Source organism: Pezoporus flaviventris, unplaced genomic scaffold, assembly GCF_033815535.1.
Source record: "Pezoporus flaviventris isolate CSIRO_AGI_PZ_B2104156 unplaced genomic scaffold, CSIRO_AGI_Pfla_v1 ptg000047l, whole genome shotgun sequence".
In the NCBI taxonomy this organism is placed as follows: domain Eukaryota; kingdom Metazoa; phylum Chordata; class Aves; order Psittaciformes; family Psittacidae; genus Pezoporus; species Pezoporus flaviventris.
Window position 1 is genome coordinate 17,895,463 of NW_026892595.1, and position 19,438 is coordinate 17,914,900.

Below are 19,438 nucleotides of genomic sequence, written 5' to 3' on the forward strand. Positions count from 1 at the left end.
TGCTCATGCAGAGCCCCAGTGTCTCCAGCTCAGCTCTGTACACACTTTTACACAGACAGATGGATGTCCATCCACACAGTTGCATGTCATGGGCCATTGCCATCCCTCCTCCTGTTTAGTAACGAATGAAGGAGCTAATTAATTTGCTGGCTGGATCATTTTGGCAGGCTGCAGTAAATCCTATACCGAATTTAGGAGAGCTGGTCTGGGCTGCAACAGCTTCAGATGCTACCAGGGCTGCTGTGTTGTTAGTGGCTTTTTCTGGTTTAAAAAAAGAAGAGCACTCATATATCTTCCAGCACAATTCTTCTCGCTATAAAGCCTTAAGTGAGAAGCAGAAATACTTTGCAGCTCAAGAGCCTGGAATCGAGGGCTTGTAAAGTGAATAGCAGCCTCTTCAGTCATTAACCCTCTGTGCCTGTCTGTAAAGAACTCTCTGATGAGTTATTCCATGCTTGTCTGTCCTCAGGCATGACACATGGGGGATTCACAGCATGCGCATGCACTTTTGGAAGTGTCTGGCAGAAATGTGGCAGCCTTTAAGGCTCTCTCTTTACTTCAGTGTGCAGACACCAGCCAGTTCTTTGGCTTGGCTGGGGTCCTCCTTTGACTGTCCTTTTTGTATGGATTGATTCTGGGATATGATGGAGCTGGGCTGACAGTTTAAAAGCGGCAGTCCTTCTCCCCCTGTCTGCCAGCCGTCCCTAGCCAAACCCATCGCTGCCCAGTTTTTGTGGTGGTAGCAGTGCTTGTCACCACCCACATTGTGAGAGGGAGATAGATCAGCAGAGACGTATTGTTTTATTCATTGTTTCGTTTTGTTTTCCTTGGGGTATTTTTCTCCATGGACTAACTCAGTGTGAGAATAGATGAGTGAGCATGTGACTGGGGGCGAGGGGTTGGGAGCCTGGCAGCACCTAGCTTTCATATTTGACCCAGCAGCACTGCAAAGCCTAGAACTAAGCTGCAAAAGTTGACTTTTAGGCAATAGCACTCAACCCATCTCCTACAGCACCAACATCTGAAAAGGCCATGTCACTGGAAGAATTCACCCCTGCCTGATAACTCAGTAGCATCCACTTGTTTGAAGGTGCATCTCTCTGATTTGGGAAGATGAGTGTGATTACTTGCATTAGAAAGTCAGCAGGACACTTTGTAAAGACCCGAAATATACTCACTGAAACCATTAATGCTCCACTTATACTGCACCCTTTTTAAAACCTTTCTTCTCTCATGACTGTTCTAAATATCACATTAGGTCAGCTGTAAATTCATAAAACATTGGATCCATCATAAAAAATTGTGATTATAGTTGTGTTATAATAAAGCACAGTGTCTTTGAATTTCACATTGCTGTATAAGCAGTTCTTCTTACCTGTTTGAGCACATAATTGACTCCATGAATTTTGATCAAAGCAGAAAACGCCAAGTATCAAATCATTAAGGAAAAAATTGAAGTAATAAGGATTTTTACTTTGTTAGGTTCATCACGGTTTTAAGAAACTAGGCAACAGTAAAGATTAATGCTGCTATTAACCCATGGTGTAAAGAGAAAACATTTCATTGCTTAGGTAAAAACACAAGACACAAGGCCTAACCATGCATCCTTTGTGAAGGTAAGGAGAGTGAGATCAGGGCTGGTTTCGCTTGTGTAAGTATTTAGAATTTGGCCCTTTTTGCTGTATTAGCCAGTCGTGGTCTTTATTACATGAGAAATGGCAGAAACATGAAGAATGTGGCAGGGTCTATAAGCAAGGAGTTAAAAATAATGGTGACATTTTCAGTTAGGCTATGTAATGTTATCTCCTTAGAGTATGTACTTTTAGTTGTTTGATTTCAGCATCGTGTCTGAAAATAACTGAACACATTTATTTTCACAGTGAGGGGTCTATTTTCTCCTCAATGCATGTGCTTTATGTCCATTAGCATTAATGGGAGTTATACACACACTTCCAGTGGAGAGGAGACTTAAATAGTCCGTATAGATGTGCTCTTGTGGATCAGTAACCCCTGATTTAAAGAACGTGAGTTATAAAATGAAAGAAAACTGCAAACAAGCACACAAAAATCTGTTTGTTTGAGTGTGATGGGATCTTAAACCTATAGAAGTTATCCAGAGAATAGAATGAGTCATTGTAAATACACTTTACTTTCTGTGAGACCTAAATATTCAAACCTTTGCTGCTCTAGTAGTTGAGATATTAGGATAGTATGTATAACGTATTTTAGCTTCTGTGGTCGTATGTCTTAATTACTGGTCAACAAGTTTTCTGTGTGGTAGAAGTTGATTTTAACAGAACATGGACCACTGACTGTAGATTTATTCACATGTCCGGGTGATTGATAGTTAGACCTAACTGTGTGTCTCTTTTGTAGATATATTTTCTAGAAAGCTTGCTCCATTGTGCATGCTTCAGTGATGTTACACAGTTGCCGGTGTCATAAATATTCTCTAACAACCAGGTTTGTTGCTTACTTGGCTTATTGAGAATGCTCTTTGCACCTTTGTGAAAGAAGTAGCTTCTCGTCCACCTTCCATTGTTTATTTTGTTTTCCATTAATCTCTTCCAGGTCATATTCTGCTTGCACTGTGAATAAATAGATAGAAACTGTAATTCAATTATTTATTCTTTGATTGTAATAAAATGTAAAGTAAGTTTTGCAGCACAAGACTGGAGAGTTTGAAGCTGTAGTCACAAGGAGCTTATTACTCTACATTATTTTGGTAAACCAGTTTACAGGACAAACTATTGTGTCTGTTTGGTGATCTTTCAGATAGTTGATTTTGGTCATGCTGTTAAAGGGCAACTAGAAGGACAGGTGGAACTGGAGAGAAGTAAGGAATGATCTTTACCTAGACCACCCAGAAAAGATGGCTATGCCAAAGAAAGCAGTTACTGGAATTCTTCATGCAGTTGTTACCTCTATCCATGTTTCCTTGCAGCAGAATTGGAATCGTATTGATCTTTTTGTGACTGTTTTAGGTTTCAGAGTTAATATCTCCTTAAGCTGTTTCAGGGCTGCTGCATTAGGTTGTTTGTGTACTTCCCCATTTGCTCTATGATGGGTGTTAGTCGTGTATCACATTTTCAAGTGCATGACCAGTGAGGGAAGAGCTGGCAAGTGCCTGAAATATGTAGAAAAAGTAGTACAGTATGGAATATCCCACTGATGCCTATAAAATAATTACCTTGGGTTTCAACAGCCTTTAACAGCTGCTCTGAGATTCTTAGGGTTCTAGACAGAGAAAAATGCATTATTTGTGACCAACTCTCACATTTCAGCGTGGTCGCTGAGTCACTTTGTTTTCTGGGTAAAGTAAGGAAGGGTTGGTACTTGTGCACCTATCTTCAGATCCCTGTGTTCCACTATGGATTTCATACAGAAAATATATCCAGCATCTCTTTCATGCAGTTAAAAGCTGCTGTAGCCCAGAGAGAGAAATACGAAACTAGGTTTTGTGTCATGTAGTTATCCAGGTAGATTTTCCAGTAGGTTTACTTTTGCCATCATAAAGCTCCTGTAGAGCATATATTGAGTTAGGAAATGTTTTTGCCACAAAAGCAGAGTTGAGACTCGCTATAAAATACTTTGCTTAAAATCTGTGTTGAGTTACAAGTATTTTTGGAACACAGATAAATGGCTCACGCACGTATCGTGAAAGCAAATTTGAGCAATAATAAAGGGCTGTACTTACAACCTGGTTTTATTCAAAAGCATTCAAAGATCAAGTAAGATACAGTAGTTACAAGAACATGCACAATCCAGGCATAAAGGATAATTAAATGGATTGTGAGGCGGTGCCTGAATTTCACCATTGATATTTTTGCTAGGGAGGTTGGAACACTGGCCTCAGAGAATTTTAAAAGCATGTTTTAACAAAGCAGAATCTCTTGCATTGTTGGAAAATGTCAGGAGCTAAGGTTTTGATTTGCTTCCCCTCTGCCTCTGAAATACTGAGCAGAACAAGCTCTTCGTCCGTTGTCATTTGAATTTTGACTAATACAGCCAGTATTCACAAAGGGATTTTTGAAGTAGGTTAAGTAAGAACTCCCTAATGAAAAAAATGCACTAGTTTGAAATCAGTCAATTTAATTACTGTGTTTTATGAAGGCCATTACCCATTGCTGATTACTAGGGTGATAAAATCTTTAAGCTTTGGTAGCCTCCATAGGGGGTGAGCCGATCTAAGTAGAGCAAAGTCCAGTCATTATCACCCTAAATACTTGTGTTTCTCATTACAATATTCATTACTTTAGGTTACTGTGAATGCTATGAGGGCTTTATGTAAGCACTGGTTTATTCTTCTGTAGAAAAATAATGTTGTTCATGTTGATAAGTTAAAATCAAGCATTTATACACTTTTAGGGTTTAAAAGAAGGCTTGGCTACATACAGGCATAGAAATATAGACATTTATGTCAGTACTCCTATACACTCCTATCCCTGGCTGTGTACTTGTTAGTAAGGTGGTACTAGTCTGATAAGAAATGGAAAAGGGTATGAGTTACCTTTTTCTTTCAGTCTGTTTTGGTACATAAATAAGCTGGATTGGAGGCTTGTGTTACTAATAGCAGACTTTATTAGAGAAGTACATTTCAAGAGGGAAGACTGGGCCATGATCTAACTAATCTGATTTACCCAAGGCTGGTTGTTGCGGGTTGGAGCTGTTTATCTCCAGTGCCAGTCTGGGGCTTTGCACTTCCCTTTCCCTGCTGCTTCTTGCACATCATGTGGCACCACTACCTCTCTGCCCTTCTCCGTCCTTTGCTGTGGCCTTTTGACTTCAAAGTAGCTTCATAAAGTCAATGTTATTTAAAAAATTACTTCAAAATCATTTCCCCTCTTTTTTTAAAAAAGAACACTTGAAATGTATCAGAGAGAGGTGTGGATCTAGGCTACTGGGAGAGAAGAGTAGCCTGTAGAAAGAGGCTGAAGAACTTGGTATGACTATCCAAGGAAGTCTGGTGGCAATATAGATGGTTCATGTACTTGCAGAAGTAGGAGTGCTTGGGGCCAGAGAGGGAAAACTAGTGGAGCTGAGGACATGCTGCCACCAACACATGTGGCAGCAAGCTGGCCATCTATTCGAGTCAAAAAAATTAGAAGACTATTTTTAACTATCAGAAGGCAGAAGTTACAGAACAGATAGGGGCAGTGGGACAAACATCCTCTTGAAGTGGAGCCTGATGACAGGATTTTGTGATGTGCTTCTGTGTGATATAGCAATGGGTCACACCTGGCATACTCCTGCCTATGCCATGATCATAGAATCATAGAATAACAGAATCTTTTGGGTTGGAAAGTTCCAGCCCATGGCAGGGACACGTCACGCTAGACCAAGACTGCATCCAGCCTGGCCTTGAACACTGCCAGGGATGGAGCATTCACAACTTCCTTGGGCAACCCATTCCAGTGCCTCACCACCCTTACAGTAAAGAACTTCTTCCTTATATTCAATTTAAACTTCCCCTGTTTAAGTTTGAACCCGTTAACCCTTGTCCTGTTCCTAGAGTCTCTGATGAAGAGTCCCTCTCTGGCATCCTTGTAGGCTCCCTTCAGATACTGGAAAGCTGCCGATGTATGCTTGTTCTTGGTAACAACAGAGTTTCTTCTGTTTTGTTTTTTTTTTTTTTTTAATATATATATATATATATACATATATGAACATCAGATTCCACTATCATTTTACTGCCAGAGTATTACTTGTTAAAACTAAAGGAGGAAGTACCAGATTTGTAACAAAAAACCTTTCTCTTGTTGATAGACAGCGGAATTAAATGGGCATTAGTGAAAACAGACAGAAAACAAGGTGGGTTAAATAATCATCCTAAAAATTCAGTTGATTCTTTATCCTTACCTTCCAGTTGCTTGTGGTGAAATATTTCAGTAGTTCTCCCGAGATGGCTCACTAGCTCCCCAGAGAATTTCGTGGGGTAAAAAGACATAAGTTTCCTATATGATACAAATATCTTTTATGAGGATTCCTCATCTCCTCATCACATGAAATAAAAAGCTTCAGAAAGCCAGTCCCTTTTATTCATTTGCACACTACTTTTAAAGCAAATGTATGTTTCCTTTTCCCTTTCGAAGGCCCGGATCCTCCCCCTGCAGAGAAGATCAGAGAGAACAAGCCACATGTGACAGGAGTTAATCATGTAGCTTAGTGCACTATTAGAAGGCACTCAGATAACGAAGTGATGAGAGTGGCAGAAGAGAAGCTGTAAGAGATCGTTCCCTTTCTACACAGTAAATTGTGCGGGGGGGGGGGGGGGGGGGGGGGGGGGGGAGAAGGGAGAGCTGTCTGTGACAATCTTCCTGCCCTTTTTTTCCTGCTGAGCTGGGAAACATGGTAAAGGGCAAGAGAGAAAGGAGAAAGGTAGGCTCTAGATAGGACATACTTGTCCATCCACTCTATGTTTAGCACTTCAGCACTACCAATGGCTTCACTACCAGCTTGTCAGTTACTGCTTCTCCTGAAAACCTTTCAAGAGGTTTAGTGGAAAAGGTAATCTGGGTCTAGGCTTTCCATGGAAGTTGCAGGTGAGGCAGCACAAGCTGAGCGAGTGTTTTAGCTGGTCTTCCTCATTCTGATCGTGCAACCTGGAACGCCAGTGAGAGACAAAACTGAATTCAATGCATGTAATAAAGTCCCAAAGTATGCCGATGTATGTATAAAGTCCCAGACTAACACTAGTTAAGTTTGTTGGGTGGTATTTTCTCTGATAGTTTTTATCCCCAAAAGATACACAAAAAGATGTGTTACTGGAAAATGTTCATAGCTTTTACATAAAAGTACGGAAGGGAAAAAAGTACCAAATGTAAAATTCAGTTTAAGCTTAGTCCGTGTGCAGCAATTTGCAAATTTCATTGAAATTCATGTGTTATCATTGTGGTGTTAAACTGAAACAGCAGCTGCTTTGTATAATTAATTTTCTTCATGATGCTTCTGTGGTTTCAACCTGCCACATTCAGCAGCAGTTTTCATGTTGAGAACCCTTAACTATGTTTTCAGTCTTTTTTTATGGTTTGCAAAGTGGTCTGTATTTGAACACGAAAAAATATCTAATTTATTTAATTTGACTTGGAAAGTAACGGTTGAACCTAAAATATCAATTGAAGATAACTCTGGGCCTTAATATTTCCTATTAGGCAGCTAAAATTCCATCTTCAGTTTAATTTAAATGTGAAATGTATCCTTCAGTGGGTAGAGCAAGGGAAAAGACCATGTCTGAAATTAAAAAAGACAACAGCCAAACTGCTGTTCCATGGATGAGCTTTCGCAGGTAATGGAATGTGCGCAAAATCTCAGGAAAGGCAACGACTGTCTTGCAAACCAAAATCTTTGAGCAGTTCGTACACGACTTTTGGTCAGTGTCCACTTGCCAGCTGGAAGCCGGAAAGCCGTGACAGAAGTCCTGTACAGTTCCTGTTCTGCCACGTTTCTGGGCATGAATCACGGCGTGGACATGACTGACTTGGTTTGGAAATGAAGCAGGCTGAGCTGAAGACACCATGATTTATTTCTTCCCTGTGGCAACAGTCCTTCACTCAGCTGGACTTTCAGGGAGGCACCTTTGCCAGTGCAGTTACCCCAGAGGCTGAATATCCGCTATTTCAAGTGGAAGTGGTGGGACAGTTCTTCCAATCCATGTAGTTGTCAGTAAAAAAAGAAAGAAAACATAGATACGGGAAGGAACATTAGGTTAAAGGCTCCTTATCTTCTAGTTTTGTTCCATTTGGTATATTTAGGCTTTCTAAGTGCAATGGTGAGAGCTGATAACATGATTTAGTAGAGAAGGAATTCTCCTGATCCCTTAGCTCCATGTGTTAAATGTCCTGAAACTCGTGCAAAAAAATTACAGGAGTTTTCAATGACCTTGCGAAATGGTAATCAAAGCAGGACTGAGATCCTTATGGGAGACAAGCAGCAGGCAGAATGCATCAATGTTTTTCTTAACCTGTAAACCGATGGCATTGCAGAAGCGGTGGGAAGTTAGGAGCCGCAAGATGCTGCATAGGGCACCACCTCTTTTGAAGCAAAATTGTGAGCTTTTCTGAAGCATGTCAGATGCTCTCTCAGCTCCCATAGTTTATTAATTATATTAAATCCTTTTTGTTTCCAAGGACTTAAACAGGCCAATAGTCTCTGCCATTGAAAGCATAACTCGAGGGGATCTGCAGGAGAGGATCCCCATAACATGACTCGTGAAAGCACTCCGGTGTGCTTAAAACACAGGGTATGAGATTATAGCTTAACATTTGTAATTTAAAAATAAGAGGTGATCTAAGGAAGCAAAAGTAATCTAAATTTCAATTTTCAGTTATCTCTTTCAAGATGACTGGTGATTACTCATTATTTTATCCTCTGTAGTCAATATCAAGGGCAGCATTTGTACACATTAACTGAGGGAATGTTAATGTGTCTGGTAGCTCGGACATCATTCTTCCTGGTTAATTGAGGAGAGCCTGATCCAACTCTGATATTATAGGTGAAACTGTAGCATTGTCTTCAATTAAAGATACTTTCGACTTCCTTGTTTTCTTTTCCATAGGCCCCATCAAGTTTTAATCCTCAGGCTGAAGTTTCCGTAACTGGTGCTTGCTTCCAGCACAGGTTTTGTTGTTTCTTGCTTTTTTCTTTTTTTCCTTTAAAGATTAAAGACAATATCATAACACAAAATGAGTAACGTGCTCAAATTGAGGGAGTTAGCCTCAACTCTGACATTTCCTATCTTTGAAGTGTTACAGTCTGCAATCTTAATGTTCTGTTAACATGCATTTGTGTGTCATGTATGTGTAATTTATGGACTACATTTTGGTCTGTTCTCTTGTTAGACTGGCATCAAGATGACTGCTGTAGACAAAGAGGACTAAGTTTAGAAAAGAATTAATGGGCATTCAAATTCTTGAGTTCCTGTGTAGGCCATTTATACAGTGTATCTTTGCACATTACTTATAAATTATTAAAATAACACCATTGTTTGCTTGGTATTCAAAACATAATTTACCATCAAATGTGTAACAATTCAGCAGCTACTGTTCTCCTTAGGAGAAAAAGTCAAAGTTTGCTGAAAATGGGTTCAGTTTCTGTTTGAGATTAAGAGGGGGTTTTTGTCATATAAGCTAATATTTTGTCTTCTTTTTACTATGGCAGCACTAGTTAAATCAGACCCTGCTGGTGAATTGCAAAGAAATAAATCACAACAGACATTAATCTAGATGAGGGCTAAGTAATTAACTTCATAGAAGGGTGGTGTATACTGTGTCTGTGACACTAGACTGACTGCTGTGTGTAGAATAAATGCAGTATTTAGGCTGCCTATGGTATTCCACCCCTTCAATTAAGTAAACAAATATATATAGAGCTACTCTGGAGTGTATCCTTTGTGGTCTAAACACTGTATCTTATTAAAATCATCTGCATGCAGTATGTGGGGTTTGAGTTCCTGCCAGTGGTTTCATCCATTGTTAACAGTGATGCTCGGCTCTCCCAAGAGTTAAATACAGTGGTACTACAGTTATGTGGAAAGGGTGCTCTTGGTTACTTTGGTGGCCATTTCTTTGCATATTACCTCCCACTTTGTTTCCATCCATGTGTGTGGCATAGGGTGTTGCCTGGAAAAATACAGGCTTTTTCAGGAAAAAAAAAATCCATATAGGTTGAGAAAAATATCAAAGGCAGTCTGTAATTGATTCTGGGGGGCAAGACCAGGGCCAGAATAGGTGCATGCCTGCCTGCTCTGTGTGTGCATATCAAGATACTTAATATTTACATTTACATATCTGTTTTCACCTCAGCGATAGTGATAAAACATCTGTTGCACTCCAGAAGATAGGATCAGTGGCTTAAAGCAGAATTGTATTTCTTGGTTTTCACTTGTAAGTATTACAGTCCTCATTCTGCAAGTGCTCTTTTTTACCCAGAAAATGAGACTGGTTGTCTGTTCTGCTTCTGAGAGAACATCAAGCTGAAGTAGTTATATCATAATTAAAAATATTTATATCTACAATGTCATAAATGCGTTCAGATGTTAACCCATTGCACAAAGTGTTTGCAGCAGATTTCAGTACAGCACTTAATTTTTGAGGGTGATATGGACAATATAGGTTGACAAAACTTCTGCTTAGAGAAAATAGCTGAAATGAAATTCGCCTGAAGCTACATTTATTTGATGATGCTGTTAAATTGAACGAATATAAAAATGGTGATAAACCACATACACAAATAACTTGGTGTGAAGTCTGAAATTTTAGTCATTAGTTTGCCAGACTTGCTGTTTCCCACAAACTCAAATTAATCTGTATATTTCCTAAGCTCTAATTAGCTATCTCTTCAAAGAGTGTTTCTCTTGCCCTTCTCAAAAGCGACAGAGTATTTTAGAGATTAGGGAAACATCAATTTTCATACAGTTTTTCTTTTCCCTGCTGGATATAAGGTTTTTTTACAAATACAGCTGTGCTGAAGCAGAGACAAGTAAACAGGACTGTCTAAAATAAGATCAGCCTTTGCCTCTTAACAGCAGCAGACCCAAATGCAGCTAATAGAAGGTGTGCATTAATCAGAAAGTTTCTGATCATAGGAGCACAGTGAGTAGCTGTAGAAACCCATCAGCTTAGGTCAGAACAAGGTTTTCTGTATACAAAAATAAGAAACCATTCTGCTTCTTTGCAATGTGTTTGAATGGGCCACAGGTTTTTGAATGGGGAGCCACTGTCACCCTTAGAGCGTATCTTGGACCACCATGCAGGCTCGTCTGCAACCATCTAATTAAAAACAGTGTGTGGCAGCACGGTTGCATGGGCTGGCTGCAGACCACATACTCCAGCAGCTCATTCCAAGTCGTGGTGTAACGGTTCATTTTCAGATTCTCTTTTTACACCTGTGTCCATGGGACGTGTGTGTTAGAAGCGATTATAGACCCTTCTGGTTGGAAAAATCCACCCCTTCTCAACAGCCCCTCAGTCAGAGACGGCACTGAGGAGGTTCTTCCCATGGCTGGTTTTGCTTTGAAGCATCTGAAATCTAGGTGAAGGTGAGGAAAAAAAGTGATTATTTCCCTGGTGTTTGGGATTGTGCAATACTTTCACCAGGCTACGGTCCTGCAGGTTATGAACTGGTGTCAGGTAGATTGGCCTGTGAGGTACAGGCACTGAAAGGAAACACAATAGGTTGAACATGGATGAGTCCAGAGGAGGGCCATGAAAGTGATCAGGGGGCTGGAGCACCTCTCCTATGGAGACAGGCTGAGAGAGTTGGGCTTGTTCAGCCTGGAGAAAAGAAGGCTCCAGGGAGAACTTGTAACAGCCTTCCAGTATCTAAAGGGGACCTACAAGAAAACGGGAGAGGGGCTTTTTTTCAAGGATAGGACAAGGGGAATGGCTTTAAACTGAAACAGGGTAGATTTAGATTTGACATTAGGAAAAAGCTTTTCCCTGTGAGGGTGGTGAGGCACTGGACCAGGTTGCTCAGAGAAGTTGTGGCTGCACAACAATCCCTGGCAGTGTTCAAGGCTGGATGGGGCTTTGAGCAACCTGGTCTAGTGAAAGGTGTCCCTGCCCATGGCCGGGGGTTGGAACTGAATGAGCCTTAAGGTCATTTCCAGCGCAAACCATTCTGTGATTCTATGACTGTGCTCACTTTGAGCCTATGGGACATTCATTCTTCCAAAGTGGAGGCTCCTCCTGAAATTGCATTCATCCCCTTCTCAAGAGAGTGCCCAGCCCTCAGAGTAGAGCTGTGCTAGAGAAGAGTGTGGAGGGATAAAGGCAGGAAGAATTTGTCCACTTCCATCCCAAAGATTTACAGGCTCCAGGGAAGGTGGGCAGCCAGGAATAAAGTGGAATATCCTCAATGAATAATTCATTTGCTGGAAAGTGGTTTTCAGGGAAACTGAAGCTATACAGAGATTTGGACAAATTGAGCTGAAACACTCTCAGCCATAAAAAAGATGGATAGGAGGGGAATATACAAAAATCTTGAAATACGTTGTAATATCTCATTTCAAACTTCTGGATAGATTCCTTTAAAAGGCACATTCAAAGCTTTGGCATTTTTGTCTCAAGTCTTTATTTTTCCTTTCTCTTTTTTCAGTAGACCTAACTTAAAAGAGCAAATGTTACCAGGAGGTATTAAATAATCTGAAAATCATAAATTTATCATGAAGATAAATTTATGTTGATTTGTGTCTTCAGGCATTGGTTTTTGTTGCTTTTTCTGAGTGCTTGGAGAGCCCAGCACAAGCAGACATAACTGCCAGCATCAAGAGTTGTCTGATCAGAGCACCTCCTTTTCATGAGTTCTATCTTGCAGTTTTAAGAGTAGCAGTGTTCAATGCAGTTGCTAATAGCACAGTTTGTGGGAAAACGTGGGAAATAGCGTGTATTTGGAAGATCTCTGTGTATGGATTGGAAGCTCTGCACACAGAGGAACTCTCTGCCTTGACGAGAAGAAGATGGAGGAGGCTGCTCCTGGTGCTGCTGCCTGTGACTGGCCTGGTGAGCCTCGGGGGCAGTGGGCTCTTTTTCTCTCTTAACAGATGCACATAAACGTTCCCCTTGGTCAGTATGAGCACCAAGGGGGGCACATGTTTGTGCTTCAGGGCTGGAAAGCTAAAGGTAAGTGAAGTATTTGGCTAGAGTGATCACCCAGGGAGCACAAAGAAGCTTCAGAAGCTTCAGAAATCCAAGGGCTCTGTGGTGGAACCACAGGATATAACCTTGTCACTGCATAAATCACGCAGAATTGTGACACAGCAGCAGGACAAAGCCAAGAGGAAAATCAGGAAGATCCTAGCAGTCATTTCTTTTGGATCTAGTGGTTTTCTTTATCTACAGTGGAAAATAGGCACAAGTTGGAACAATCTTACTTTAAAACTTCACAAGCCCTGTTCCTTCAAAGTCTGCTGTAACCCCATGACTGAAAAATGAACCAGGGGACCTACTGTGGTTGACCTATGCCACACAACTAGACAAATCCCTTCTTTTCAAATCCAAATGTTGTTTAGATCCTCTCCAGTCTTGAAAGTACAGCTCAATACATTATCACCCACAACAGAAGAGGGTGAGAATGTTACTATGAACAGGGGGCTTCTAGCTGGCCAGGAACCAGCTGCCTCTAGCAGATGGGAAGGAGAAGAACAAGGGGACAGAGAGATCTCAGCTCCTAATTTACAATCCTTTTGCTGTTGCATCCCATTATCTCAGTTTTTAGGCCCTTTGTGTTCTGTTCAGTCAAAAATTGCCTCCCCTTGGTATATGTATGTAGCGGGGACTGGGGAAGCACAGGCTGGGAAAGATTTGCATATGTGCAATGTCTTTTATCTATAATAAGATAAACTGATAACTGTAACACCTTGCAGGAATAGGCAGGAATCTATTTCGTGTTCCTATCTGAGGCTGCTCTGGGCTTGCTGACTCTACCAATCCACCTCTCCAGTGTTTTTTAATTGTGGCTGATGTGTATCCCTTGTGTGCAGCACACAGCCAGGTGCAGTCTGGGGGCTCAGCTGAACCCATTTTGCCTGGGGTTCTGAAGGCTGCTGGCTGGACAGTGCTGCCCAGGGAGGCTTCCTTTTTCCAGCCACTTTACTTGTGCTGCACTGTTCAGTCAGGAGGTGTGTGCTGGTGAGTTATCTTTTCTTATGCAAAATCTGTTTATCTCAAGTCATAGTAATGAAGGTGGTGGGAAAAATAATTCTGAGAGTTTGCATCACATAAATAATTTTTTTAATAAGCAAGAAAAAGGGCTTGTGAGCTAGGTAAAATCTTACTGGTGTCTAGTATTTAGTATGTTACATGCCTTTGTTATTTGTGTACATTACTGATCGTGCAGGAGGCCCTTACAGATACTGAGTGATTTTTGAGAAATATTTTAAGAAAGTGAATTATGGGAGAAGATCTAAAAGGATGATACCAAGAAAACTTTGATTATTATTGGGTTTCTTGAGGAAGAGGAGACCCCAGTTATCCTGACTTAAATGTCTTCCCCAGTTAAACATGGATGACCATCCTAACATCTAGAGAAGATGTTTTCCTATGCTAAATTCTCACTCCTGTTAGCAGCTGAGCATGTGTAACTTTACAAGCAGAAGCAGGTTTCTGTGGATGCATAAACTTGTAGTCACACTTGCAGGTCAGCAGCTTGCAGACTGAACGCTTTTGATATTTTAAAAGCCAGACAGAAGACAAAAGTACCCCTCTTCCAACAGCTTAACAAAGTTTAGCTAAAATCACCACCTTGCTTTGATAATACTAGTTCTCCCCATTAGAATTGCTATCTGATGCAACCTAAATGTTCCATGGTATTTAAGTTAAAGCAGTGTGAGTAATTCAGTCAATTAATTAGGTGTGGGTAGCACTTACCTTCCATTGTCAAGGGATCAAAGGAGAACACAATAGCATTTATTGTCTTGTTCGGCTCCATACCTTAGTGTCAGTTTATTCAAATAACCTTCTGACCCAAATGTTACTGCAAGTTATTACATCAACTTATTATGCTTTGGTGAATGTTTCTAACCTGCATCAAGACCGTGACTGCTGGGGCTCAACAGGTGCTGCTGCTTTGTGGTATCTGTATCTGGAAGTGGACAGAAAAATGGCAAAAACATTGAACAAATGAGGAACACCCAGATAACACTAAACCTCTGCCCTTCCTCTGTGAAGTGTCTCCTGGCTTCTTCCATCCCTGCCCTACTATCTACAGAAAAAACTTGTGTGGAGAAGCTGAAAGGGAGATTGCACAGGCAGACCCAGGCCTCCAGCACTTGGGGGTGTCGGTGTGCCCGGCTGAAGGGACTCTAATGGAAAATGACTGGAAGGGGAGCATTAATTCAGAGAAGAATTTGGAGTTGGTGGGTACTTTTGTTTTGAGGTCTTTTGCTGTATAACTATTGTGGTTCAGTACTAGGGCCTTCACAGGAAGAAGGGGAGGGGGAATAAAGCTCAGTTTTTCCTTTGACTTAATTATTGCCAAGGTTTCCCTCTACATCTCTGAGGAATTTCTATTAGAGAGGTTTATTCTACTAACAGTCTATTAGCAGGATTGCCCCCCTTATTGAAAGCATGATGCAGTCCATGAGATTAAATAAGGTAAAATAAGATGAAAAGCTAAGGAATTAAATCATGTGCGGGCACTGAATGTTTTCATGGCTGTGCTGAAGGTATTCAATTATTGTTTTGTGAACTGAGTCAATAAAAAACAGGCCTTGCTAGATCCGTCAGCTGACAATAATGCCCCTTAATGCATGCATTTGTGGGGAGACTATTCAAGTTTGAAATGCCATTTATTTTAATAGGCTGGACCGTGATTTTATTTGTCTGCGTCCATGCTGTGGAGTAAAGGAAATGAAATGATCTCAATGTCACAAATTTACTTCATTTTTTTCTTTAGAATGACATACTCTCTTCTTTAGCCATTCAATAGAATGTAATGCTGTTTAAGGCTTTAAAAGACAAGGAGAAATGAACCTTTAATAAATTCAATAAATCCTTTGCCTAGGATGTTGTTGCACTTTAATGATTTTAGAATCATTAAAATCACTTATTTCACTACTTGAAATAAGTGAATATCATTTTATGCTTTTATTCTAGAGTTTGATTAATGGTAGTGCTGTACATATAGCGACAAAAAAAAAATCTTTTAGGACACAAGCAAGAGTAACAGGGAGATTGCAATACAGCTGGTTTTGGTTGTGTCTGCGATAGAAGGATCTCTGTACTGCCCCTTAAGTTACTGTACAGTAGGTTGTGTAGGTGTGTGGCTATGCTGAAACCTGTGCTAATGGTATGTGTGTGTTGGTGCACTGACCTCCAATCTAGTGTTACATTTCCTTCTGCTGAAGATTTTTGAGAGAACTGAGCTGTCTTTCAGATAAAGGCCATAACAAATCCACATCAGTGCATGTGAGCATGAGAGGCAGCTGTCCCGAATGTTTTACTCCTAAAAGTCTGGTCTCTGTTCCTGGGAAAAGTAAAGGATCAAAATGCAAAGAGTGGAAGACAAAGAAGGGGAAACACAGGGACAGCAGCAACACCCATTGTGGGGGGCTGAGGTGGCTTTCACACAGGTTGCATTTCTCAGTCTGTAGCCTCAGTAAGTGCTGAACTGTATTATATTCAGTATTCCAACAGGCAAACCCCCAAACTTGTTATACTTCAGCCCTTCATAATATAACTGAATCACTGATAAATGCACTATACATGGGAAGCTTGAAGCATGCTGCGTTTTTCCCCAAAATATTGGATGTAGAGGCAAAACCAGGTACAAAATAGTTGAAAAACTGTTCAGTGCCATTGAGATTTGGAGGAGATGTTTAGATCCAGTATTATGAATTCCTGTCCGTATGATTAACACTGGACTTGCAGCAGTGAACATGGAGCTTTCACACCTGGTTAACACTGGGCACATATGCAGGCTCTTTCCCCAGCTGGGCTTGCTAGTTGATGTAATGAATCCTTCTCTTGCTCTCCAGTTATGTGTCTCACTGTGGAGATGGAAGGAGAGGAGGATATGCACTGTATTCCAGTACAGTGTACCATACGGGCTTATGTGCAGCTCTAACCTGCTAGTGCCAAAGGGACATAAGCAGCCAGCCATCTGCATTGCATTTTGGCAGTGTTTTAAAAGAAGTAAGTCAGTAAGGTTGGATATCAGGTACCACAAACTGAATTAGCTAAACTTGTGCTCACTGTTCAGTCTAAAGGCCTTCATTTGCTAATTTATTATCTGCCCTGTAATTACCAAACAGTTGCCTTCTTCAGTACCAAACACTGCACAATATATTGGAACAGCTATTTTTTCGTATTGTATCCAGGACATGATGACAGGGCTTCAGTGAGACAGTAAAAATGGGCATCATTCATCTGGGTGCTTGTTGCTGTTTTCTGGAATCTGAGTTAATGAAAACAAAGTTTGAGAAAACTGCCTTTTTTTTGTTTGTTTGCTTGTTTTAATGATCTGAATCCCAGCTTGCTTTATCTTCCAGAAATTGCAGTATTGGATCCAGCTGGAAATGACTGCAGTATTATTTTGCCATAGCACTAAAGCGTTTTGTCTGGAAGTTTAGCTATTTATATTACACATCCCTCTTGAAGCCTAATGTTCAAGAGCTCTTCATTAGAAACATCAATGGTATTAAATGGAAATGGATCTTGCATGATGATATAAAAAAATCAGACCAGTAATGCAGTACCCGGTTGGTATAACATTTCCGTTGTAATGCAGTTCTTGTAATTGTGAATTCCTTCACATAGAGGAGGGTAACTAAAATAATATATTTATTTTACTGTTAAGAGCTTTAACGTACTTCAGGAAAACAGTTTCAATACAGAGCTGTAAAAGCTGTTACCTTGTGCACGTTGACCTTGGTCCTGCAAACGATTACACTTGGGCACAGCCTCGCTGACTTCAAATGGCCAGCTCACATGTGCAAGGTTAAACAGACGTGTATATGCTTGTAGAGATCAAGGCCTCACCTTAAATCTGAAATACTTTAACCAAGAGGTAGGTTTTGCAACAGCACGCCAGAGAGAAACTTTGCCTCAAAATGAAGATGATAGAGCTTTTTTCTGTGGCACTGATGCAGAAGCTCCTGGCTGGTGCTGAATTGGAAGCTGCCGGGTTTGTCCTGGAGCTGGGTTTGGGGGGGCCCATGCCTTGTCCTTCACCAAGCACAGCCACCATGACTGCAGTAGGAACCCTGCCCATGGAGGTGCCTCAGTTTGGGGCTGGAGAGATGCTGACCAGCCTCCCCATGTAGCCTAACTCCCTGTGGTCTCTCTGCAGCTGGCTGTCCCACACAATGACGAGTGGACTCGCTTCGCCCGGACCCTGGTGGAGATCCGCGCCAACCGGGCAGACAGCGAGGAGGAAGGGGCAGTGGAGCTGTCTGCCTAGAGGAGGACAAGGAGCAGTGCCCGCCGCCACCAGAACAGCAGCTTCCCCCCCACTGAGTACACCGGTGTTCAGTGTCAGAATCAGTCCTGCTGTGGCTTTCGATGCCAGTGTCTGTGCCAGTATTGCTCAAAGCATTCCGTATTAATCACACTGCTTTACACAAGGCTGAAAATATCCAGAGCATTTTCATACTTTATATTTCTGTCTGAAAAGTAAGAAAGAAAAGACAAATCAACCCTTTATGGGTTTAGTTGTTGCCTTTTAACTACTTAGTAGCTGTATTTAATAGCTAGGAACCCCTGGTTAAACTTGTGCTCACATTGCCCTTCTGGCATAGTCCTATTAAATCCATATGAAGCCAGATATGATTATGTGCAGATGTGGTGTGCTTCACTGTATGGGACTGGGCCAAAGACTTTAGATGTGGTGTTTCACATGGTGACTTACATTATGAATGGATGTACTATACGAAAGTTGCTGCTCCTTATTTATTGCGGTGTGCTGCATGGAACATATTTATTTGAAAGCATTAAAATAAATGATCCTAAAGCATGTGCGTAATGAGAGAACTGCATTGTCTGTGTGCTGCTGTAGAGGTTACGTTAAAGTCCACATAACAATTACAGTACATCAGTTGTGCTTAAGATGTAAGATCTATAAAGGTTGGCTTGAGTGGATGGAATGAGTTTCCTTTTTTTTTCTTTCAAGATGCCTATTATTTCTAGGCACTTTAACTATATTTCAAATACAGTTGTCACTGATACTTGTCATGCAAGTTAACACTAACAGTCTGACAAAGGGTTGTGGTTCCCGAGTATGACACTAGTATTGCCAATAAAATGTATGGAGCCCGTCCTGTCGCAGTGTGGTTCATCTTTCCTTGCCAGCAGCACTCAGCGTGTTCATTACCAGTCACTGGGATAATGTGACTGCCCTGACTCACAAAATGCTCATGCAACTGCCATGGGAATAGAGGCCTTTGCTACAGGGACTGCCCAGCAATGGCCTCACATGCATCAGATCCTGCTACAGATCTTACATGAGCAGACAGTGATCCACGTCAGCTTCTAGGCTTGATTCATGTCTGGTTTTTCCCTCTATCCTTGGCTGTGCACATGCAGAGCAGCACCGTGTTGCCATATGCACTAAAAGAAAAGGAATGAGAAGGACAAGACCTCCTAAACTGTATGAAGAGACGGGCTGGGGCAGGGAACAAGGGAATATTCTCCTTTATGACAAACTCTTGTGGCTTGAGCAAAGAAACGTGCGCAGCCTGATCTCACCAAGTGCCCAGAGGGACACCTTGGTGGTGAGGCTGCTGGTTGTGTTCACATCTCACCATTGTACTGAGGCAGAGCACGGCTGCAACACATGGGTTAGGCAGTGGCTCACAGTCCCTTGGACAGGCAGGTGAACCATTACAGCAAGAAATATGAAAGTCAGACAGTTGCAAAGATTTTGTATGTAAATCTGGAGGGAACCACATCTTGTCTTTGGGCAGTCATGCTGAGGAATGTCTCATCTAATGCTCTTCAGAGCTATG

At 41.3% G+C, this 19,438-nt stretch overlaps 1 protein-coding gene across 14 annotated transcripts in view; it reads left to right on the plus strand.

Moving 5' to 3' along the window:
* The window catches only part of DYNC1I1 (dynein cytoplasmic 1 intermediate chain 1), a 194,219-nt gene extending 175,472 nt beyond the window's left edge, over positions 1–18,747 (plus strand). For all 14 annotated transcript variants that reach the window (XM_061468517.1, XM_061468522.1, XM_061468519.1 and 11 more), the window contains one exon: positions 17,785–18,747. In XM_061468517.1, coding sequence (XP_061324501.1) covers positions 17,785–17,895 — 111 coding nt within the window. In that variant the 3' untranslated portion in view covers positions 17,896–18,747. The remainder of the gene's footprint in view (positions 1–17,784) is intronic.
* Positions 18,748–19,438: the final 691 nt, after the last annotated feature.